We start from the raw sequence: 19,865 nt of genomic DNA on the forward strand, positions 1-19,865 counted from the left end.
GATACAGATACAGCTACAGCTACAGATACGCGCCACTTATAGTTGACAATACTTACTCGTGAATGGCTGCAGGCACAGATAGAGATACAGCTACACAGCTATAGTTATGGTTGCTGGCTGAACTTGTTTCTCAATCGGTTTTTGCTGTTGTCTTCATTAAATTACGTTTAATCATTTATGCAGATTTCAATCAATGGGCAAAGCGATTGAGATACATTTCCGTTTAGCATAAAGTCAAAGATTATTTAATTTCATTTTACCTGTTTGATATTCAATTTGTTGCAATTAATTGAAAACATACAAACTAACTGCTATATCAAGCTGTCTATCGGTAGCTGTGGAAACAATAAAAAGTTTCGAGTGTTCTTTTTCTTCTTTTTATTACAACTATTTACAAGCTTACATGGTTCATACTACGGATGATACTTATTTACAACTAGAACGACCTAAAGCCGGGCTAAAATCAACTTGATTTTTGTATTTTTGTTTTGTGTATGTATGTGTATGTGTTTTACCCTGTTTTACTAGTGTTAGTTAATACTTAAAAAATGGACTGCAGCAAAACGTTGTGTGTTTTTAAACTGTTGTTTATCACGCGAAATGGAAAGCTTTTAAATAATGTTCATGACTATGCCGAACCCAAACCCAACGACCCCGCACCTCATCTAGAGACAGGTGTTAACCGCACGATGCTCCTTGCACTTCTTACACGTCACCTCACAGCACCATTTAAAGACACAATTGCAGTTGGTCCATTCGGTGACCACACGATGCTTATACCCTCGACTGCAGCACAAATGATCGCAACCATCTGGACCCGTCGACGTGGCATTGCATTCCCTGTCCTGTGTGCCCAATGCCCCAGTCTTTGGGTTCGCCGTGCAAAAGTCTGCCGAATCATCCGCATAGACCAGTTGATATTTGTTTGCAGGCTTCGTGTGCGGCGTCTCGGGCATGAAACTGTTGCCATCATTACGTAGCGCCACCTTGCGTGCCCCATCGTATCTGTCGAGCAGTCGTGCCGATATCTCACGAAATGGCGGCATCTTTAGCCAACAGGTTTTCACCGTGCACGATCCGGACAAGCCATGACATTTGCACTCCAATCGCATTGAATCGCGTATAGCCTAAGAACGTATAATTGTGTATTGAAAGTGAGGCTTGACTTAGCTGTTAAATGCTGCTGCTGCTTACCAATCGTCCGGCATTATTGTTGTGCAGTTTGACCAAGGTGCCGAGATCGCTGCGACGCTGTCGTTGCTTGGCATCGAGAAAGGCACGCGAATGTCGCAGCCCAAAGTTAACATTGTCACTGCAGCCACCCCACTCCCATTCGCCCTGTGGGAACTTGATGTTGTCCCAGAACTTGCGTCGCCCTCGCCGACCACCTGGCCTATTTCTATTGCGTTGCCTGCCCAGCATGATGTCCGTCATGTTGCTGTTATTTTGGCTGTTCTCGTTGTCAGCACGTTGCGGTGGCAACTGTTGGCGCAGCTGTTGTCGCTCCAACGCCTCCTCGGCGGTTGCCGCATTCACCATTTGGGGTTGTCCGCCATTGCGGCGCATGTGCGATTTATCGCAGGAGCACTCGACTAACTGCCCCATGTTGCAAGCCTTGGTTACCGCATAGGTGACGCCCGCTGCTGTGATGGCATTCACAAAGCCCGCTTCTCTGGAGTCTGAGGAAGTTAGAAAAGAGATTTAATTAGAGAAAATAAATACATAAATACAATACTTTAATATTGTAATGGATAATTCAGGAATTGAAATACACATTTTAATATATCGTCCAATTGTTGCAAAGTGATCGAATGAAGAACGTTAAGTTTAGTTCAGTTTCAAATGCAAAGTTGTTCTCATCTGGTAAAATAATAGTTTATCGTAAATGAGTCGATATGTTTTCTATTAATATTCTTCTACATAGTTAAAATGGAATCAGTTTTTGACAAACACTTCGATAAAAATTAAAATTTTCAAGTTTTGCACCAACTCTGAGATTACAGAAACTTTTTGCAAGCAATTAACTCTGGGATTTAACTTGAGCTTAAGTATTTACAGTCCATTTAGCTGTTAATTATCACGTAAACCAGTTTGTAAACTTAAGTGATATTTACATTTACAGCTATTGGCCTGTAAGTAGTCCATAAAGCATGGCCATTAATTGACAATTGACTTAGAGTAGGGTTTTAAAATGAGCGGATTATCTGTCCGGAGATGGCGATGGCGATGCTGATGCCGATGGCAATATCGATATCGATTTATGTATAATCGATGGTGATTAGCTGTTGTCAACACGCGTCGTCGCATGATTGATGTCAATTTGCCAGCTTAGGTGACAAAATGATTTATTATTGCCACGATAAACGATCGCTGATTGTGCTCGAACTCTATGCAAATCAGTAACGAATGACTCCAAGTTTGCCCTGTCATCGACATCGACATCGACACTGCACTCTGCAGTCACGTTTTAATGAAATCGAAAATCGCACTTGTAATCGCAACGATTTGCATGCGCTCGTAATGCGAGCGAGTTGTGTCCAATGTTCAGAATGGTGAGAACTGAATGGTGAGAAGGAAGTGTAGATTGAGCTGGGACAGGTGATTCGTCTTTTTTGGTTTTGTGGACAGTCACCACCCCAAAAATGGAAGGGCATCATTACATGGCCAGCACAGCCTTGCCTTGGAGACGAAAGACAGCTGTTGGAAGTCTCTCCTTCCCTCTTCCACCCGCTCTCTCTCTTTCTCTCTCACTCTCTCTTTGCCAGATCTTCCTCAATAACTGACAGCTTGACAAGTGACAGGGCCGCACTTTTAATCCACAAAAGTGTGTGTGAAGTGTGCACCATGTGTGTGTGGAATTTATTGCACATAATTTGGTATGTGTTTTGTTTGCGCATTGTTGTCATTAAGTGCAGATTGAGGGGCAAACACAACAGCAGCAAGGAGCTGAGCACTGGGGCTATACCTTTGACCATTTCGGGCAATAATTTATTAAAATTGACAGCTTTGTAGGCTCATTTCAGGCGCTATTCATCAGCGGGCGCAACATTTTTATTATGCAATTTGATGGATGATGCGGTCGCCTGCCGCCTGACAGTTTGCCTTTGGGCTTGGACTTGGGCCTTTGCCATTGGGGTTTTTATATTTTTTTTGCCAGCCACGAAGACGCTGCAACTTTAGCTGTAATTAGGCAGCAGTGCAAGGCAGTTCCAGCTGGTGTTCATTTGCGAGTCCCTCTCAGAGTTGTTCAAGTTTTGCTGGTGTTTGTTCTCACCAGGATTTCTGGCAATTTTTCAAATCCTAAGCCAAATACGTTTCTCTTGTAAGGTCCACATCAAAATAATAGGACAGTATGGAGTTTAAAGAATATGTATAATCTTATATAAAATAATCAATGAGAGCAAATAATTCGCTAAAATTGTTAAAATGGTCAAACAAATAATGAACTTATTAATTTTATTTGTACTTCCAAATTTAGTGTAATATTTAAATGCGATTTCCATAACTAAAATACAAATTCGGTGTTAAGCCAAACTATTTTTCGATTTTATATTATCTTAATTTGAACTTTTTATCGCTAAAGTGACAACACTGATCGCAGTTGCCTCTCGGTCTGAGTCAGCAAAGTGTTGACAGGCTGCCAAGTTGAGCTGCATAATAAAGCAGCGCCGTTTGGCCTTTGTCGTCAGTTAATGTAGTTGTTGCTGTCGTTGTCACTGTCGTTGTTGGTGGTGTTGTAGTTGTTGTTGGTTAATGTGAAGCATATGCATATATAGTAGTAAGTAGGTAGAGCAGGTATCTGTTTCTACTTGCAGTAGATACATTTGGTCTTTAGTCGCACTTACCGCGCATTAAAATTTTCCTCATGCTCTTGCGCAGCACTGTGCAGTTCCAGCGGCGATTACGAAATTGAAATTCGCATTCGCGGAATCCCAGATTAATCCCATTGATGATCTCTTTGAGCAGCGCCGAATCGTGGCGGCAGATTTCGGCCAGTTTGCCACGTAGACGACGTGTCTTTTTGCACATTAGATTTGGATCGAGTAATATATTTGTGCCCTCGGCCCTAGAATTAAATGCAAGAATTTGATTAAAGTCGTGAGTCTGCAAATATTCTATAAATAAAAAAAATCTTAAAAATACATTTGATTTCCTTAATTGCTGCAACGCTTAACACCATTGATTTATTTATTATGCTTGTCGTATTGACATAGCGTGTTGTTTAGCAGCTGCTTGGCGCCCGAAATGTGGAAGTAGACGCTTCACTCAGCGGATAAGTGCATTCAAAATAGTTGCATTTATTTATGCTGTGGTGCAGCCAAGTCAAAGAGCAGCAAACAGTGTTTCGTTTATTTGCATTGAAAAAGGAAAACACGGCGTCTAAATGGTTCTCGGCAGTTGAACTAAATATTCTCAGTTGGCGCAGCCGATGCGGCGTATACGCAATATGGCGCAGCGCTTAATGTGGCATGCATCGACACACATTGTACTCTCTTTTCAAACACACATACTTCCAGCAGAGACACTCACACAATGCCACAGAGTTGCCAATTGTTTTGTTTATTATTAAAAGCAAAAGCAACGCGGCGGAGCTCAATAAAATTTGCCACTACGTAAATACACACAGCACACACACACTCACACACACACACGCTTGCAGAGAGACTGTTGCTTGCAACACCCACTTGACTTTTTAGCAATTTTCTCAATCGATGCAATTTTCGTTTTCATTTCAGCTGCAGCGTTAAAATTTAATTTAGCTGGAAAATTAATAATTATTATTGCCAGCGTACAATGTGGGTGCAGCAACAGCAGCAGCGACAGCAGCAACTGCAACTGCAACTGCAACATCAGCCGTTGAGCATGCGTTGCTCCAGGGCAAATTATCGATTGCCCAGGGGTTCGGGTTCGGATTTAAGTTGACCCCCACTTCCCCACCACTACATCTCTATATATTGTATATAGTATTTGAGAGTGTGTGTGTGTGTGTCGAGCCACTGGGCGGTGGCGGCGGCGTTTAAATTGTTTTTGTGTGCGCGCCTTTGGCGCTGATTTATGTTTTTCCATTTCAGATTTATGACTTTTTAATAGCTCAATTGTTTTTCGTTCGCATTTTTGTTGTTATTGTTATACTTTATGTACATACATCTCCATATGTATTTCTTTACATTTTTCGCTTGCTCTGCTCGCTCTTCACATTGCACATTCGCGTGAAATTTGCTTCGCTCGTGAACTTTGCACAATTCTCTGTTAAAGTACGTACTACGAGTGTGTTTAGTGCAAGTTTATGATTTTCGGGGACGGAGAGTGCGAGGTAAATAATGGCATCCCTGGCATTTTATTGGGCCCCAATGTGGCTACTGCCACACTGAGCAAAGTCTCAGGTTTTTGTGATTGATGTGCGGCCATAGTTTTACTTGATTTGTGTCAGTCTGACCATCTCCGCTTCCACCTCACACTTCTCATGTCTATGGGTATTTACATGGAATTTGTGTTATTTTTAGCAATTCGCAACGCTCTATAACAGCTGACTCAGTCAACTAGCTGACTTCGAAATCACAGTCAAGTCGTTATTCATCGATTACAAAAAACTGTTAACTGATAAGAAACAAGCCAATCCCATAAAATTGGTCATCGAGTTTGCATTGGATATCACGGCGCTTATCTACCTTTGGTTAAAGAACAATATCTTGATATTGGGCAAGCCTATTAACCTTTTTCTTATGGGGTTCTCAAGTGTCTCTGATAATATTAACTATTATTAAACACTCAGTACACTGTGATTCTATAAAAATATTCTATCTCTTTTATACAAAATTTTTATGAAAATCCACTTTTAAGAGTTGATTCTAATAAATTTGATAGATCGAAATCATTATGTGCAATTGTCAATCATTGGTTTGGCTGGATCAGCTTTGCTGCAGTCTTCGAACTAAAATTAAGATATTCTGTGCTTGGACTATTTTACATTCCATAATTTTTTTCGGTGGCTTTGGGTATTCAGCATGTAAGTCATTAGAATTGGTCCACAGGAAAAGACATATTTATTTAAAAATCTAGTTACAGAATGCAAATACGATGAACCTTGCAAAGCTAATCTGTATAAGGGCTTTTGCTTTCTGTTATCTGTAATCCATGTGGCTGCCGGGATTATTATGCTATTAAGTTTTCTGTCAGTAAGTGTTGAATCACATCACGTTATCAAATGCTTCGGTTCTTCTTATTCGCAGCAATATCTCGGAACAGAATTTAAAGAATCAATTTTTGTTTAGTGTCGCTCTGAGTACATTATTTCCTCTGGGAGCTCTACATAATTATCCGTTGGTGTATTTGATTAGTATGTTGATTTGAAATTGAATATCACACTGATTATTATGGACTTTTTTATTGTTTTCAGTCTGTCAAGTTGTCTTCATAGTATTCGCAGTGAGATATAGTGCTACAATGAAACGAAATCAAAACGCCGTAGACCCTGCATAAATTTTTGAAAATTTGACAAATTTTTGCTAAATAATAATACATAAACTTTTTATAAGTAACTTATCAAACCTAGTGTAATTTTCACGATTGCTTCATAAATGGAAATTCCACTTGGTCTGATTATTTTGCATTTGCAATTAAATTGTATTAGACAGTACCTTTTTTTTGTATTTTTGAGTCTAAAAACATTCAATATATTTAAAATTAAATTTGGTATATGATGATTTTAATAATCAATCTTAGAAAGTAAACATGACATACACGATCGCAAGTTTCTACGTAATAAAAATTATCTGATTAATTTAGAACAGTTGAGTTTTTTTATTGCTTCGTTATAAATCAGAAAAAGATTCGCTTAGTTCAGCTCATTAACTACAATATTGAACTAGTTTAGATCCATCAAAAACTAAATATCTATAAAACTTGGCAACATTTTCGTATATCATTCGTCCCAAAATCGATATTGGTGCGATTGAATTGATTAAAAAGAAAATGAAATTATAGTCCGTGTAAATCGAGAATGAAATTAATATTGTACTGTCAGAAATTTATTCCTGACCTACTTCGTTATCTAAACTTAACATGGAATGCGCCGGTTTTACGCTGCGACGTCAGGCTATATTCTTTAGTATTTGGACAATTGTCCATGGTGTGGTTCTGCTAATTATCCTGGGTACACTAAGTAGTAAGTAAAATATGTGATAAATTTGTTTGCTTTGATCTTTAATTTTTATCCCAGTTATTCAATGGGATATAGAAAAATTGAAATACAAACGTATCTATCACTTGATGCTTGTTGGTTTGTCAATGGTACATTTTATGTCGGGTATCTTGATGCTAATAGGTGTCTTAAAAGTAAGTTTTGAATACTGTTTCTAACTATGAAAAGTTTCCTTATATTCTAATTTTTCTGACTAGAGTTTAAAGTATATATATATACCTGGATTTATATTAAGCTTTGTAATGCCAATTGTGACTGTGAATTCCGTTCTAGTGTATATGATAAGTAAGAGTGATTTATAAGAGTTTTATTTTTAATGAAATATTCGTATTAAATTAGTTTTTATTCTATTTTTCAGTACTTCAATTTCTCTTTACGGTGCTCGCTTGCAGATATCTGTGTTTTGTGTGAGGCGTGAGTACCAAAATTTGCAATATTTTCGAAATCTACTAACGAATTGTTGAGTGTCATATGAAGACAAGCAAGATTGTGAAATTATGTAATTATTTTGCATTTATATGAAATATTCTAGTAAAAATTTCAGTGAAATTTGTCTCAATGCTAATACATTTGAAACCAACAATAATTGAATCCATTTTTTTTTTATTATACCATCCCATTTCCAATTCAAAATATTTCTCGATGCTCCAATTTGCCCACCTGGATCGCACTCTGGCCACCTGGTGGCCATGCCCTTGCTTCGGTGCCTCTCTATCTCTCTCTCTGTCATGGTCTCTTTCAGTGTTGGTTTGTTACTTTGGTTGTTGTGGCCCTGTGGCGATCACTCGATCTCGATGCGAGCTAAGAGATTATGACAACTTAATAGCTACGAAATCTTTAGAAAACAAATAGAGCAAACATACACACACACAACACACAAACTCGCACTCGCACTCGCACACCTCAGCAACAACTCAACCAATATGTGAGACCGCCAAAAGTCAAACAGCAAGAGCATAAATGATAGACGCGCTTGTAAACAGCAACAACGAAAGCAACAACAATAAGGCGAACTAAAAAACAATTGAAGTTCACTGGCGAACGATGATGGTGATGGTGATGATGATGATTAAGATGATGATGATGAGATCGCAATGATTCGGATCTCGAAGTCGATGCGCAGATGACTGGAGAGATCTAAAGAACTCCAACTCAAACACCTTTCAAGCGTGCAGAGCGCGTAACCACACAAGTTGCCAGCAGCCAGCAACAACAACAACAACAGCAACAACAACAAGAGCAACAACAGCAAACACGGGGAGTTTTTGGTTAAGCGGAAAATAGCCGAGGCCGATGATATGACGATGATGCTGCCGATGCCAAGATGTGGCGGACTCTCGCAGTCGTCGCCGTCGTCGTCCGTTCCCCGTCCGTTCGACACTTTTTGGTTTTTGAAGTTGAAGTTTGCTTGGCAGCAACAACAGCAGCAGCAGAAGTCGAGGCAGCAACTGAGGCAGCAGCAGCGACGCCAGCAGCGCTGCTGTCGGCAACTTGAAACGGCAAAAAACAACTTCAGTCTGCCAGTCCCAGGTCCCAGTCCAGGCAACTGGCAAACTGGCAACTGGCAACTGGCAACACTTGGCCGCGACGTATCTTTATTTTGCTTTCACACAAACGAAAGAAAAGAAGCGACTCCAACATCAACATCCAAGAGTGTGCCCTATTGCAGTTGTTGGTGTTAGTGTTGATGTTGTTGCTGTTGCTGTGTTGCTGTGTTGCTTTTGTTGTTCGGGTGTCGTTATAGGCCTCAATGGATTTTCAGTGATTTTTTTCTTTGATCAAAGTGCCCGGTTTGGTGGTAGCCACTGACAAGTGGTTGAAATTTCCCATACCCAACCCATGCCACGCCAATCTGATCACAGTCCAGTGCTCTCAGCTGTGTGCTATACCCTAATGCCACAAGGGCGTCTCGACTGGTCGATTAAGTGTGGCAAAGACTACATTAAATTTGCTGTAAGAGATTACTTAATACACATCTTATTGATGGCATAATTAAGAGGTTTATTGTAAGAGTAGAGTATGTTTAAGTCGTTGTCCTATTAACGTTTTTACTTTCCGCCTTGTTTTCTATGTAAATAGACAGTCACAATGGATGCAACTTCGATTGATTGACTCATTTTCGTGAGTTGCTGTCGACGTTGCCAGTTGCCCGTTGCCAGTTGCCAGTTGGCATCCCTGCCACACATACCCCCGTGTCAGCTGCCACTGCGCCACTGAGTGCATTGCAGTGTAAACAAATCAACGACTTAAACCACTTGTCAACATGCGAGTGGCAAACTATTTAAACAAAGCGGTGACAAGTGAATGAATGGCTGGCTGGCTCTCCGACTTCGACTTCGACTCCGACTACGGCTCCGATCTGCAGTTGGCCGCCTGGCCGCCGATCCGCCGTTTGGGCCAAGACAAGTCAAGTGCTGTTGTGGCTGGTCAGTTTTCAATTTACGCGCACAAATATTTGTCCACAGAATGCCTCAGCGCAAGTGCTGATCTCTTGTGCACACACACACAGACTCAGACATACACAGAGAACTGGACAAAGCAACGAAGGAGTGGGAGTAGGGAGACGGGGAATAGAAGGGAACGTTAAGGAGAACGCGAACGCGGTAGGCTGGCGTTTGATGTGGGCGGCAGCGTTGACAATTGATTAGCCAGCTAACAGCAGCAGCTTGCACCTAAAAGGTGTTGACATGACTTAGAGCCAGACCAGGTTTTCATTTTTTTTTTGCTTTGATGATGGGTGTGGCAGCCACATCGTGTGTGGGCGTTCAGCGTGCGACACGCTGCTTTTTGGCACCTTCGCTCCACTCCGCTCCAAAGTGTTTGTCATTTGGCAATTAGCAAATTAACATGTTAGCGCCGCCATCAAGCCAAAAAAAAAAGAACAGAAAAGTTCATTTTTAAGCCAGCTTAACTTATGATGATAATGATGGTAATAATGATAATGTGCATCCTGTTTGACACTTGTGGAATGCAGCGCGTATGTTCCCAGGCTCTGGGGCATGTGCATGTCCAATTGCCGGCTGGCTAGCTAATAATTCAGGCATATTTACTATTTGGCCTTTGTCTTTGTTGTCAGGTCTTTTAACAAGCTGCAAACCTGAAGATGGGCGACACATCTGACATCCAGCCGACAATTTCAGGACCCCAAAGTCCAAGGCAAAGCCATGGATGTGGACGAAGACAAAGACGACATCAATCTTTTGGTGGCTGGCGCGCAAATTGCGACAACGTTTAACTTAATTATAGCTCAAATAGGCGTTGCCACACCGTTGCAACGTTGACGTGGACATGACCATGTCCAGTTTTGTTGCAAGTCTTGGGCTGTGAAGCTCTGTGAGAAATCTGGGCTTCCTTTGAGCTATGCCACAAATTTATGTGACATTAGATAAATGTGTGCTGAAAGCGTTGAAAGCAGGGAGTGAGATTTTATATATGAAATATTTATGACAGCGGAGAGAATCTGTGTGGTTTTTTAATGGTCATAGGATTCCCCAAGTTTAAGTCGCTTCAATCTTTCTCTAAAAGTTCAATCACTTCCTTGAATTGTCTTTGATTATCTGTGTTTATATTTAACCCCTTTCTCTCTGCTCACTTGTGAGTCACTCTCACACTCTTTCGCTCGATGACAAGAAGAATTGTTAGGGCCTACACCTAGACCTAGACCCTTCTGTTGGCTTGTCAGATGGCAGTCCTTCAACTTGACCCATGTCTCAATTGTTCTTGGTCATGCGTTTTAATTATGATGCAGCGAGTGAGACACGCAACTGACAATGTGACAAGAGGCGCAAAGACAAATTAACAAAATAAACAAATCGCATGACTTTTAATTAAAAATGTTGTTGGTTGCGAGGTAAAAGCGACTAGAAACCCGTGCCAAATGCAGCCCAGCTGCAACTTTCGTTGGGTAACTACAAACGTAATAATAGTAGCTACTATTGTTGAGAGCCATCCGTTTCTCAGTTCTGCGTTTGCCAAGTGACGAAAGTTGTCGATGCCCCTCGCTGGTGGTTTGGCTGTCAGTCTCTCTTCACGGCATCATAATCAAGTCGTCTGCATTAAATTTTGGCAATTAGCCGAGTTTTGTACGCTTGTTAGCCCCATGTAGTATGGCTAACCTAATCATATTGGGGGTGTATTTTTTTTTGTGGCTCATAAACTGTGCCAATTTTGTGGATGGCTTTGCTCTACTGACACACACACACGCATTGGCAGAGAGAGCGAGAGAGAGAGGGAGAAAATGAGAACAAGAACGAGCACGCGGCGTATGCGCAATGTTGTTGATCTTGCCTCCCAGAGCGAGTCGATGTTGGAACAACAAACGCATCCAACACACAGCTTGAGACTAAGTGCCACTGACACACTGTGTCTCTCAGTGTGTATGTGTGTGTGCTGCTTAACCCATTAAAGCCTGGCGGGTTTTAATTGCCATTTCACATGCTGTGAGTGCCAAAAACAAAAATACTATGAATGAACCCTCTGAATGAATGAGAACCTCCCAATCAAAGTGTCGAATGAATGAATGAATGAAAAACAGGAAACGGCTATCAAAATAGATGCAGATCAGAGCATTGCTGCAAATGTCAAATGATTCGTTGACGGAAATGAGCTCATTTAATTTGAAATCAAATTGTAAGGAATAGATCATAATTTTGCGATTTTCATCATTATGACACAACCGAACGATGTGGGGATGTTTCTGTTTTTAATTAAATTCCAGACTCATCAGCAAAGCGCATTTGCAGCAATTTGTTGTAAGTTCTCTGTAATTGGTTTCGACTGCTGCTGGCCAATGGAATTTCCATTCATTTAACGGCACATCGAGCGTCTGCTCAAAAAAATTCATTGATTAGCATCGCAATATAATCATTTGATGAACTGCATTCGGCTGGAAAACAACAACACACATACTGAAATATTGAGTTGATTATTGGTCTATTTTCCAAAACCCCAGAGAATGAGAAAAAAATACAAATATAAATTTTTGAATTTAAAATATAACAAATAAATATTCTTAAATTTTATCATAAATATTTATACCCACTACCCATAGGGTATTATAACTTTGTACCCGCAGGAAATATGTGTAACAGGCAGAAAGATGCATCCGAATATAGTATATATAACATATTCTTGATTAAAATCAATAGCCGAATCGATATAGGCATGTCCATATGAACACCTAGATCTCAAAGGCCATAAGAGATAGAGATAACGTTTTTATCGACAGTACTAGAGTCTTGAAATTTTGTACAGACAATAAGAATTATAGTTTTTATGATTCCTGAAAATGGCAATCGGATTAATTAATTACGGTATGTTTAGTACTCTATGATAAATTTTGAATTACTACTATTACTATTTCAAAATACCAAATAAGTAGTCGGTATATTTATGTTGTGAGGAATATTTTTGGTATATTTGTAGAATATGTTTTTTATTGAAAATGGGTATCGAATACACTCGACTGCATCTTTTTTTTGTAAATTATTTTACATCCTATGATAAACGGCTGATCAATAAGTAAACTCTATTATGCAAACAACTTTATAGTCTATCTGGGTGATTTATCGTTGGCCCCTTTAATTGATTCCCCCAACATCTCTAACACCCTTTTAATTTTGCTTTGGCCAGTCCGTCACTCTGTCGTCACGGACCGCTTGTTGTCAGCGCATTCGCTGGTTTAGTCTGGCGCCCTTGAACGGCACAGATGAAGCGTAAAAATGGCGCATTCGTTCGATTGCGATTTTTTTTGTTTGTGTGTCTGTTTGTGTATTTGGTGGCAACGAGATGATTGTCATCATCATTATCATCATGATTGGGGGCGACATCAAACGCGTCGACAGCCCGCGAAACTGAACTTGAGCTCTAATTATTTAATTAATTTATTGCAAAAGCTTTCAATTGAATTTAATGCGCTCCCCAGTCGATAGAGGCAACTCTTTCTCTCGTTTTCCGCCCCTCCTCTGATCTTTAATGTTGCAGGTGGCCTCTTTTGGTGGCGACTGCGACTGCGAAAGCGACTGCGGCTGCCTCGCCCAGTTGCACAAAACTCAAATAAAATTAATGCAAAACTGTTTGCTTTTGCTTGCTGCTTTAGCTGGCTTGCTGGGGGACCCGTCATGCAGTCTACGCCACGCGACGCCTACGCCACCCTGCCACGCCACGCCCCCTAATAAACGAAAGCATCTGCCCCCAACGAAATGCTCCTCCGTTCATCCTCCTCCTCCTCCTTCTGCTCATGCTTTGTCGTGAGGGAAAACGGATGACAAATGCGCCTGGCAAAAGTCAAGACATTGCAAATTTCGTTGGCGCTGACAGCGACAATTTTTCTACCTCGCTGTTTGCTGTTTGCTGTTTCAGTTGCAGCAGATTCATTGATGCCACTTTGCTGCTGGCAAATACTTTTGGCAGCGTGTATAACTTATGTATGCGCCTCTGCTCCCCTGTCTGCGTTTGCATCGTTTGCGACACTTTTCATTCTATTTGATGTCGGTTCCCAAACATGCGCTTTTTTTATTTTATTTTATTTATCTTGGCCTGTAATTTCGCGCATAAATTCAAATGCAGCGCCTCCCGTGGTGGTGGTGGAGGGGTGTCTCTTCAATTTCTTTATTTATTTTGGCTGCACTTTTTCGCATTTTGGGTTTTTGCGTATTTTTGGCCACGTTTTGCACGTCCCCTACAAAAATTGCCATGTAATTAAATCTAAATCAAACGTCACATTTTGAAGGTCCCTCGCAGACGACATCGTCCGCTCGATTGGCTCTGCCCGAATTTTGTTGTTGGCTTTGGCTTTGACTCACCTCAAAACCTCTGTAGAACTTATGTCGCTTGCAATTTTCCACTTATTGCATTGCAACGTTTTTCTATGTATGCTTTTCTCGTTCGATTTTGCTTTTTTGTTGTCGTCAGCGACCCATACCCCAAACCGGAAACGGTTACGCCAATCTCTCAAGCTCATATATTGATGAGATCTGACACACTGTAGAGCAGCGTTTGTAATGGGTTTTTTGGCATTGAAATCAACGCAAACGCAACACAACGCAACGATAAACGCACAGCAACATAAATTTTACTTGAACGGGTTTGTCGCTTGCCAATCTATATAAATAAGACTGATCTCAAGTCGTTGGGACCTGGGAAAGTGGCTTCAAGTATAATCAGAGAGTACTTTTGCCATTGTTTTGGTCGAGTATCGTAATATAAATATTTATTAGATCATTTACTAAATTCATATAGCCAAGTTTACTTATTTTGTGCTCCTAATCGTTAAATAATTAAACTGCTTGTGGGTTTCATTCATACTTGCTAAACAAATAATTTGTGATGTATGATATTGTGTGTGGTGAATCATTCAGAAATAACCATTTTATCTTTTATTAGCTCATCTTCCCTTTTACAAATATTAGAACAAATACAAGTCCGCTAAGACAATGAATCCAATTCTGGACTGTTGTTAGGGGCATTCAAATTTATATTTGTGCAGCATAAATATAATGATTTGGAAGAATAAAAAAATAATAAAATCATTTTAGACAAAAATATCAATAAGCAAAAAAATTAAATATTTTTGGATTCTATTTATAATTTTTTAAGTGCTAAACACGTAAAAAAGTTAGGAATTTGTTAAGAATATATATATTTAAGGTTATTGATCTTACACTACATTTTTCTTGTGATTGTATGATTAAGACTCAAATTGTTAACTCACCAGCCGAATCCCGTCATTGGCATTGCAAATATTAAAATTGCAATTACCATGAATAACCGCATATCGGTCCGAAGCCGCGAATAGCGGCAACAAACAATTGTGTCCCAGTCTCTCGAATGTTGTTGTTGTTGGTTTTACGTTTTAGTTGGCGTTTTGCAGCTGCTGCTATTGTTGTTGTTGTTATATTATTTCAGTATTTGGGCAGGTAGTTAAAGGCTTTTTATTGCGGCCACGATGAGAGTGCGCGAGCACGAGATTTGCTTATTTGAATATTTCGCAAAACGAAATTAAAGTAAAATAAAAAAAAAGCCCCACAAACCCCACCGACGAAATCAACCAACAAAAGTTTCAGTTTCTGACGCGCGAATTAATCAAGCGTTGAGTTGAATTTGAGTTTGAGTTAAGTTAACTTTCAGTTCGATGTGGCGTGAAGTGAGCATAAAGTGAAGCTGGAGGTGAGACAGGCGCACTTGACGTATTCAGGCGACAACACACACATCGCGAAGACGACGATCCACCGCGATCAACAATCAACATGAGACGATCACAAAGATCACAACGAGTTAATGGCGACGACGACGATGAAGATGATGATCTCTCGCGGATTCTTTCACTTTTATAATTTATTTCTTTTTTATATTATAATTATTATTATTATTTATTTATTTTATAAGTACGTTGCTGCTGCGTGATCTCGTACGCACACGGAGAAAGCTGGCGGCGTACTGAGCAGCGCCCAAGGAGCCGAGTCGAGGCAGCCACGACGACGTTGTTGCCGTTGTTGTGTTGTCCAGGCCAAAAAAAAAGAGCGAATCGGCCACAGTTAGCCAGCCAGGGCCCAAAATGTGAAACAGCGAATCAAAGCGCAAAATGTTGAAAAATAGTTGGAAGGGTGGAGCCCCATCCAAAAAATATATACATATATATATATATATTCGTATGTACGATCAGACGTGGACGACGCGGTGATCGGCGATCGGCGACGGAGGGTAGCACGAGGGAGGGAGGTATATTTTTTTGCACAGAGGGAGAGACGTGTGGGGTACCAAGTTCTTCTTCTTGGAGTAGCGTAAAAAATGAAATTAAACGCGCGCCTTAATCAAAGCGCAGTCTCTGGCTAAAAAGATGAAGCTCAGCTTCCAGTTTCACATTCAGACTGTTTTAGTGTGTGTTTCTTTCCTTTTTTGTTTTTTTTTTGTATTTTATTTTTCGTACTTTGTGGTTCTTGTTCTTTTTGCTGGTTTTAGCGTATCCTTAGCCAGTTTTTCCCATGCTCCTCGGCCCTGGGAACCCGACAAAAATGCACAAAAGCAGCAAAAAGCGACGCACTCGCGATGTTGGACGAACTCACGGGGAACACACACTCGCGATCTTGTTGTTGTCGTTGTTGTTGTTATTGTTGTTGCTGGTGTTGCTTGACTGTTGTTGCACTGTTTGCTGTGAATTTCGGGTTTTTTGTTAAGTATTTTGTTGTTGTTGTTGTTGTTGCTGTGTTGTGTTGCTTGGTGTATTGAAACTCTCGTGTTCTGTTCCGTTGCCGGCCACAGCTCGCGACGCTCTGCGGGATTTGAAAATAGTGGCGCACACTTTTCGTGTTTGTTTGGCGAAAAACGCTTCGCAATAATCATCTAATACAGTGTGTGTGTGTTTGTGTGTCTTCCGTCTCCGTTCTGCGATCAGCGATCTTCGGTCTCCCGACTACGTCAACGTCTCCGTCCGGACTGCGACTGCGACTACAACGACGACGACGACGTCGACGACGATCGACGCTTCTGGCTCTGCTCCGACTCTTGACTGATCTGCGTCTGCGTTTGGCATCGGGAGCACAACACAACACAACACAAAAAATAAAATGCCGGCTATAGGCTATGAATGGACTCGGACGCGGACGCGTTTCGTTCTGTTGATGTTGCTCTGATTATTGTTGTTGTTGTTATTGTTGTTGTTGTTGTCGCAGTCAAAAAGTCTCTTTAGCTGCCGCCGACGCTGCTGCTGCTGCGGTTGCTTTTGCTTTTGCTCTTGTTCTTCTCGCCGCTCTGTTTAGAAGCGTGAAAATTTATTTCACTCATGCGCGTACTGTGCGCTCTACAACAACAACCGCAACAAAACATTGGCAGCAAAACCAACAACAACAGCAACAACAACAATAATGACGACGTCGCTGTCGCCGTCGACGTCTCTGTTATTTTGTTGATTTTTTGAGATATTTTCTAATGTATCTGTAGATATGTGTAGATGTCTTGCGTTTGTCTGTGTGTTCTGCCCACTGGGCATACAGTTGCCGCCAATTGTATGCGTACCAAATACAAAATTGCACATTAGCAATGAGATAATGTTTAATTTATTAGGATGCAGATATCGCGAATAGCGAGTCATGCTTAAACTTGTAAATTTACTGGTGATTTCTAAGCAAAGATTATAATTTTAATTATTAGCATAAGTGCCTACCTCAACACTTGCTACGTTCCAATACTATTGGCACTCACTGTTAACTCCTACACCGCCTACCTACCAACCTACCAAAGGCATTATTAGATCTCTTGATATCCGTCTCACTGATATCGCTCTTCCCCCACTTCTTGTTGCTCTTTCTCTCTCTGTCTCTCTCTCACGCTCGCACGCTGCTGCACCACCGCCACCCGCACCGCCTTTTTCGGGCAGCCGCAAATTGTTTACACGCGACAAACTTGTCATCTGTGTTGTGTTTTTTTATGTGTGTATTTCTCTGGCCCGGCGATAAAACCCCCAAAAAAGGTTAGCGACTTTGTCTCTGGCCATGTTGTGTCTGTCTGTCTGATGATGTCTCCGACTTTGCTCTCTGTTGTATTGTGTGGCGTTGTGCTGTGTTGGGCTAGGCCAGCCGGGGCAACGAGCAGCAGGTAACAAATTGTCGACCCAAAAGTCGCAGGCTCGTAAAAACTGTGCCACTTTGTACTCTTTTGTGTATTATACTTCACAGTTGCCTCTGCTCTACTCTGCTCTACTCTGCTTTGCTTACAGTCAGTCCATTCCATTCCACAATGGTTCACATCGGCATCGCCCCATCAACATCGCCATCTCTCGATCTTCATATCCAACTGGGCACACACACGTTCGCGTAATAACGCCTCGCTTTCGTATCTGGCCGGGCTAATCATTCTCAAATACAATAAAACAGATTTCATTTCGCCGAGCTCGCTCCGACTCTCGACTCTTAAGTCTCAGGCGTCTGCGTCAGCAGCAAAAGTCGAAGCTGGAGGCAGCAGCAGAAGCAGCAGCAACAACAGCAGAAGCAGCAGCATTTTGCTACCAAAAGCTTAGTCAGTCAACAGACAGCAGAATTTAGAGCATGGCGTGTTAATCTCGTGCTGCTGACGGGCGGACGGCGCCTCAGTCACATAACAAAACGCCCTCACCTCCTCCATTTGCCCTTATACTACCGCTGTTATATACCAAACGCATCTCAACATGTGACATGAATGAATGTTTCTCGAATAATGAGTGCTCTTCTATTTCAGTTTTCAAAGTGAGGAAACTAAATTAGTTTCTAGTTTTCAAAGAATGATTGCTGCTATTTCAATGATGTGCTCCTTTTTTGCATTTTATGTGAGTTCTTTATTTGAGTTAATTTAACTTCTTATGATACAAATATAAGGAAATATATTTTTAATTTTATAATCTATTTTATTTCCTAATAATTACAAATATTTCGTTATGCGAAATCACTGGAATGTATTTCTAATCCAAAGTTATTCATCTTGATTTACATTTAAACCAAATTAAGTCTTCAGTTTGGATTCGATTTAATTTAATTAGACAATTAAAACGATTTACTCTTGATCATTAAATTAACGATAAAATATTATACATATTTGGTATTGAAAAAACACTTAATTGGAAAGCTATTGTTAAAAACAAGAGAAATAAATTGGAGTTCAGTGACTTAAGAAATTAAAGAACTTAACTATTAATTCAATGATCGATTATGACGAAGTTATTTCAAGTTTGTATCGATTTAATGAAGCTTATTTCCTTTAATTTCCAATCCTTTTTCATATTTATGAACTTCTTTTATGCCTGCCCATTCTTATGGATAACTTTTTGAGCAACCCACTTGCTGACTCGCCGCATAGGCCTTGGCTCGATGATCTCGATTAGCTTTATAGACACTCCAGCTTTCCAGCTCTCTGGCATTACGTATATGGGCTAATCGGTGCTTGTTAGACGCTTGATGCCTTGGCGAGCTTTTTTTTATATTTTGTTTGTTTATAGAACATTTCAAAGTTATTTTTCGTTGAATTTTGTGAGTGGCTAAGAGATTTCAGCATCATTTTGTGTGATTGCCGTTGATGTGTTTTGTTATTGTTGTTGCTGTTGTTGTTGCTGCTGCTTATTTTTATTTAGTGTGTGGTATTTATGGTTTATTAGGCTACACTTGTACCACTGTGCGTATGCAAACGATATTACTTTTTTTTTGGGGCTGGCGTTCTAAAGTTCACAAGTTGTCAAAATGTTTGTGCTTGCGAGTTATCTGCTCTGTTAACACATTACCAACACTGACATAAATGTGAACGTTTGTGTGTGTGTGTAAATGTGTAGCTGTTAGTATTGTTGTTATGGGTTTGACGGCGCTGATTCAACAAATAAACAAAGCGCAAAACTTTCCGAGGCAAGCAAATATGTCTATTAAATGAAAATAGACACTGACGAACCTGGAAAAGCGCTGAAAATGTTGCCCACCACCGTATCGCTTCGTGCCGTCTTGGTTGCTGCTTGCTTAAAAAACAATAAAAATCCGAAAGGCATCGAAAGGCATCGCAGTTTCTGGTCATGATTAATGGATGCCAAACGCAACGCTTGTGAAATGCCATAAACAATGTAGATACTCTATCTCTTTCTCTGTGTCTCTCTCTCTCTCTTTCGTACTCAGACTACCCCTCGATCGGTCGAACAATTGCACTTGGCTTCAATCAA

General features: G+C 40.6%; 3 protein-coding genes across 7 annotated transcripts; 2 read left to right on the plus strand and 1 right to left on the minus strand.

The window, feature by feature from the left end:
* Positions 1-369: 369 nt before the first annotated feature.
* LOC133848451 (protein Wnt-6) lies at positions 370-16,651 on the minus strand. The gene is made up of 4 exons (XM_062284017.1): positions 14,913-16,651; positions 3,846-4,066; positions 1,195-1,679; positions 370-1,127 (listed from the first exon to the last, which is right to left on the minus strand). Exons 1-4 carry the CDS (start codon positions 14,972-14,974, stop codon positions 666-668), a joined length of 1,230 nt encoding a protein of 409 aa, XP_062140001.1. The 5' UTR covers positions 14,975-16,651; the 3' UTR covers positions 370-665.
* LOC133850566 (uncharacterized) lies at positions 5,763-6,637 on the plus strand. 4 transcript variants are annotated; one of them, XR_009895661.1, is made up of 4 exons: positions 5,763-6,007; positions 6,067-6,176; positions 6,247-6,337; positions 6,398-6,637. XR_009895661.1 is itself a non-coding variant. In XM_062286689.1 (4 exons), exons 1-4 carry the CDS (start codon positions 5,878-5,880, stop codon positions 6,478-6,480), a joined length of 420 nt encoding a protein of 139 aa, XP_062142673.1. In that variant the 5' UTR covers positions 5,765-5,877; the 3' UTR covers positions 6,481-6,637. The 4 variants fall into 4 exon arrangements, 1 of the variants encoding a protein (XP_062142673.1); XR_009895660.1 differs by having other exon boundaries at positions 5,764-6,007; positions 6,231-6,337; XR_009895659.1 differs by having other exon boundaries at positions 5,765-6,007; positions 6,061-6,176; positions 6,231-6,337.
* LOC133850565 (uncharacterized) lies at positions 6,935-7,777 on the plus strand. Of its 2 annotated transcripts, none has more exons than XM_062286687.1 (4): positions 6,935-7,165; positions 7,220-7,335; positions 7,399-7,486; positions 7,541-7,777. In XM_062286687.1, exons 1-4 carry the CDS (start codon positions 7,063-7,065, stop codon positions 7,663-7,665), a joined length of 432 nt encoding a protein of 143 aa, XP_062142671.1. In that variant the 5' UTR covers positions 6,935-7,062; the 3' UTR covers positions 7,666-7,777. The 2 variants fall into 2 exon arrangements, with proteins under 2 accessions (XP_062142671.1, XP_062142672.1); XM_062286688.1 differs by having other exon boundaries at positions 7,560-7,777.
* Positions 16,652-19,865: the final 3,214 nt, after the last annotated feature.

This window comes from Drosophila sulfurigaster, chromosome 2L (assembly GCF_023558435.1).
Source record: "Drosophila sulfurigaster albostrigata strain 15112-1811.04 chromosome 2L, ASM2355843v2, whole genome shotgun sequence".
Taxonomy (NCBI): Eukaryota; Metazoa; Arthropoda; class Insecta; order Diptera; family Drosophilidae; genus Drosophila; species Drosophila sulfurigaster.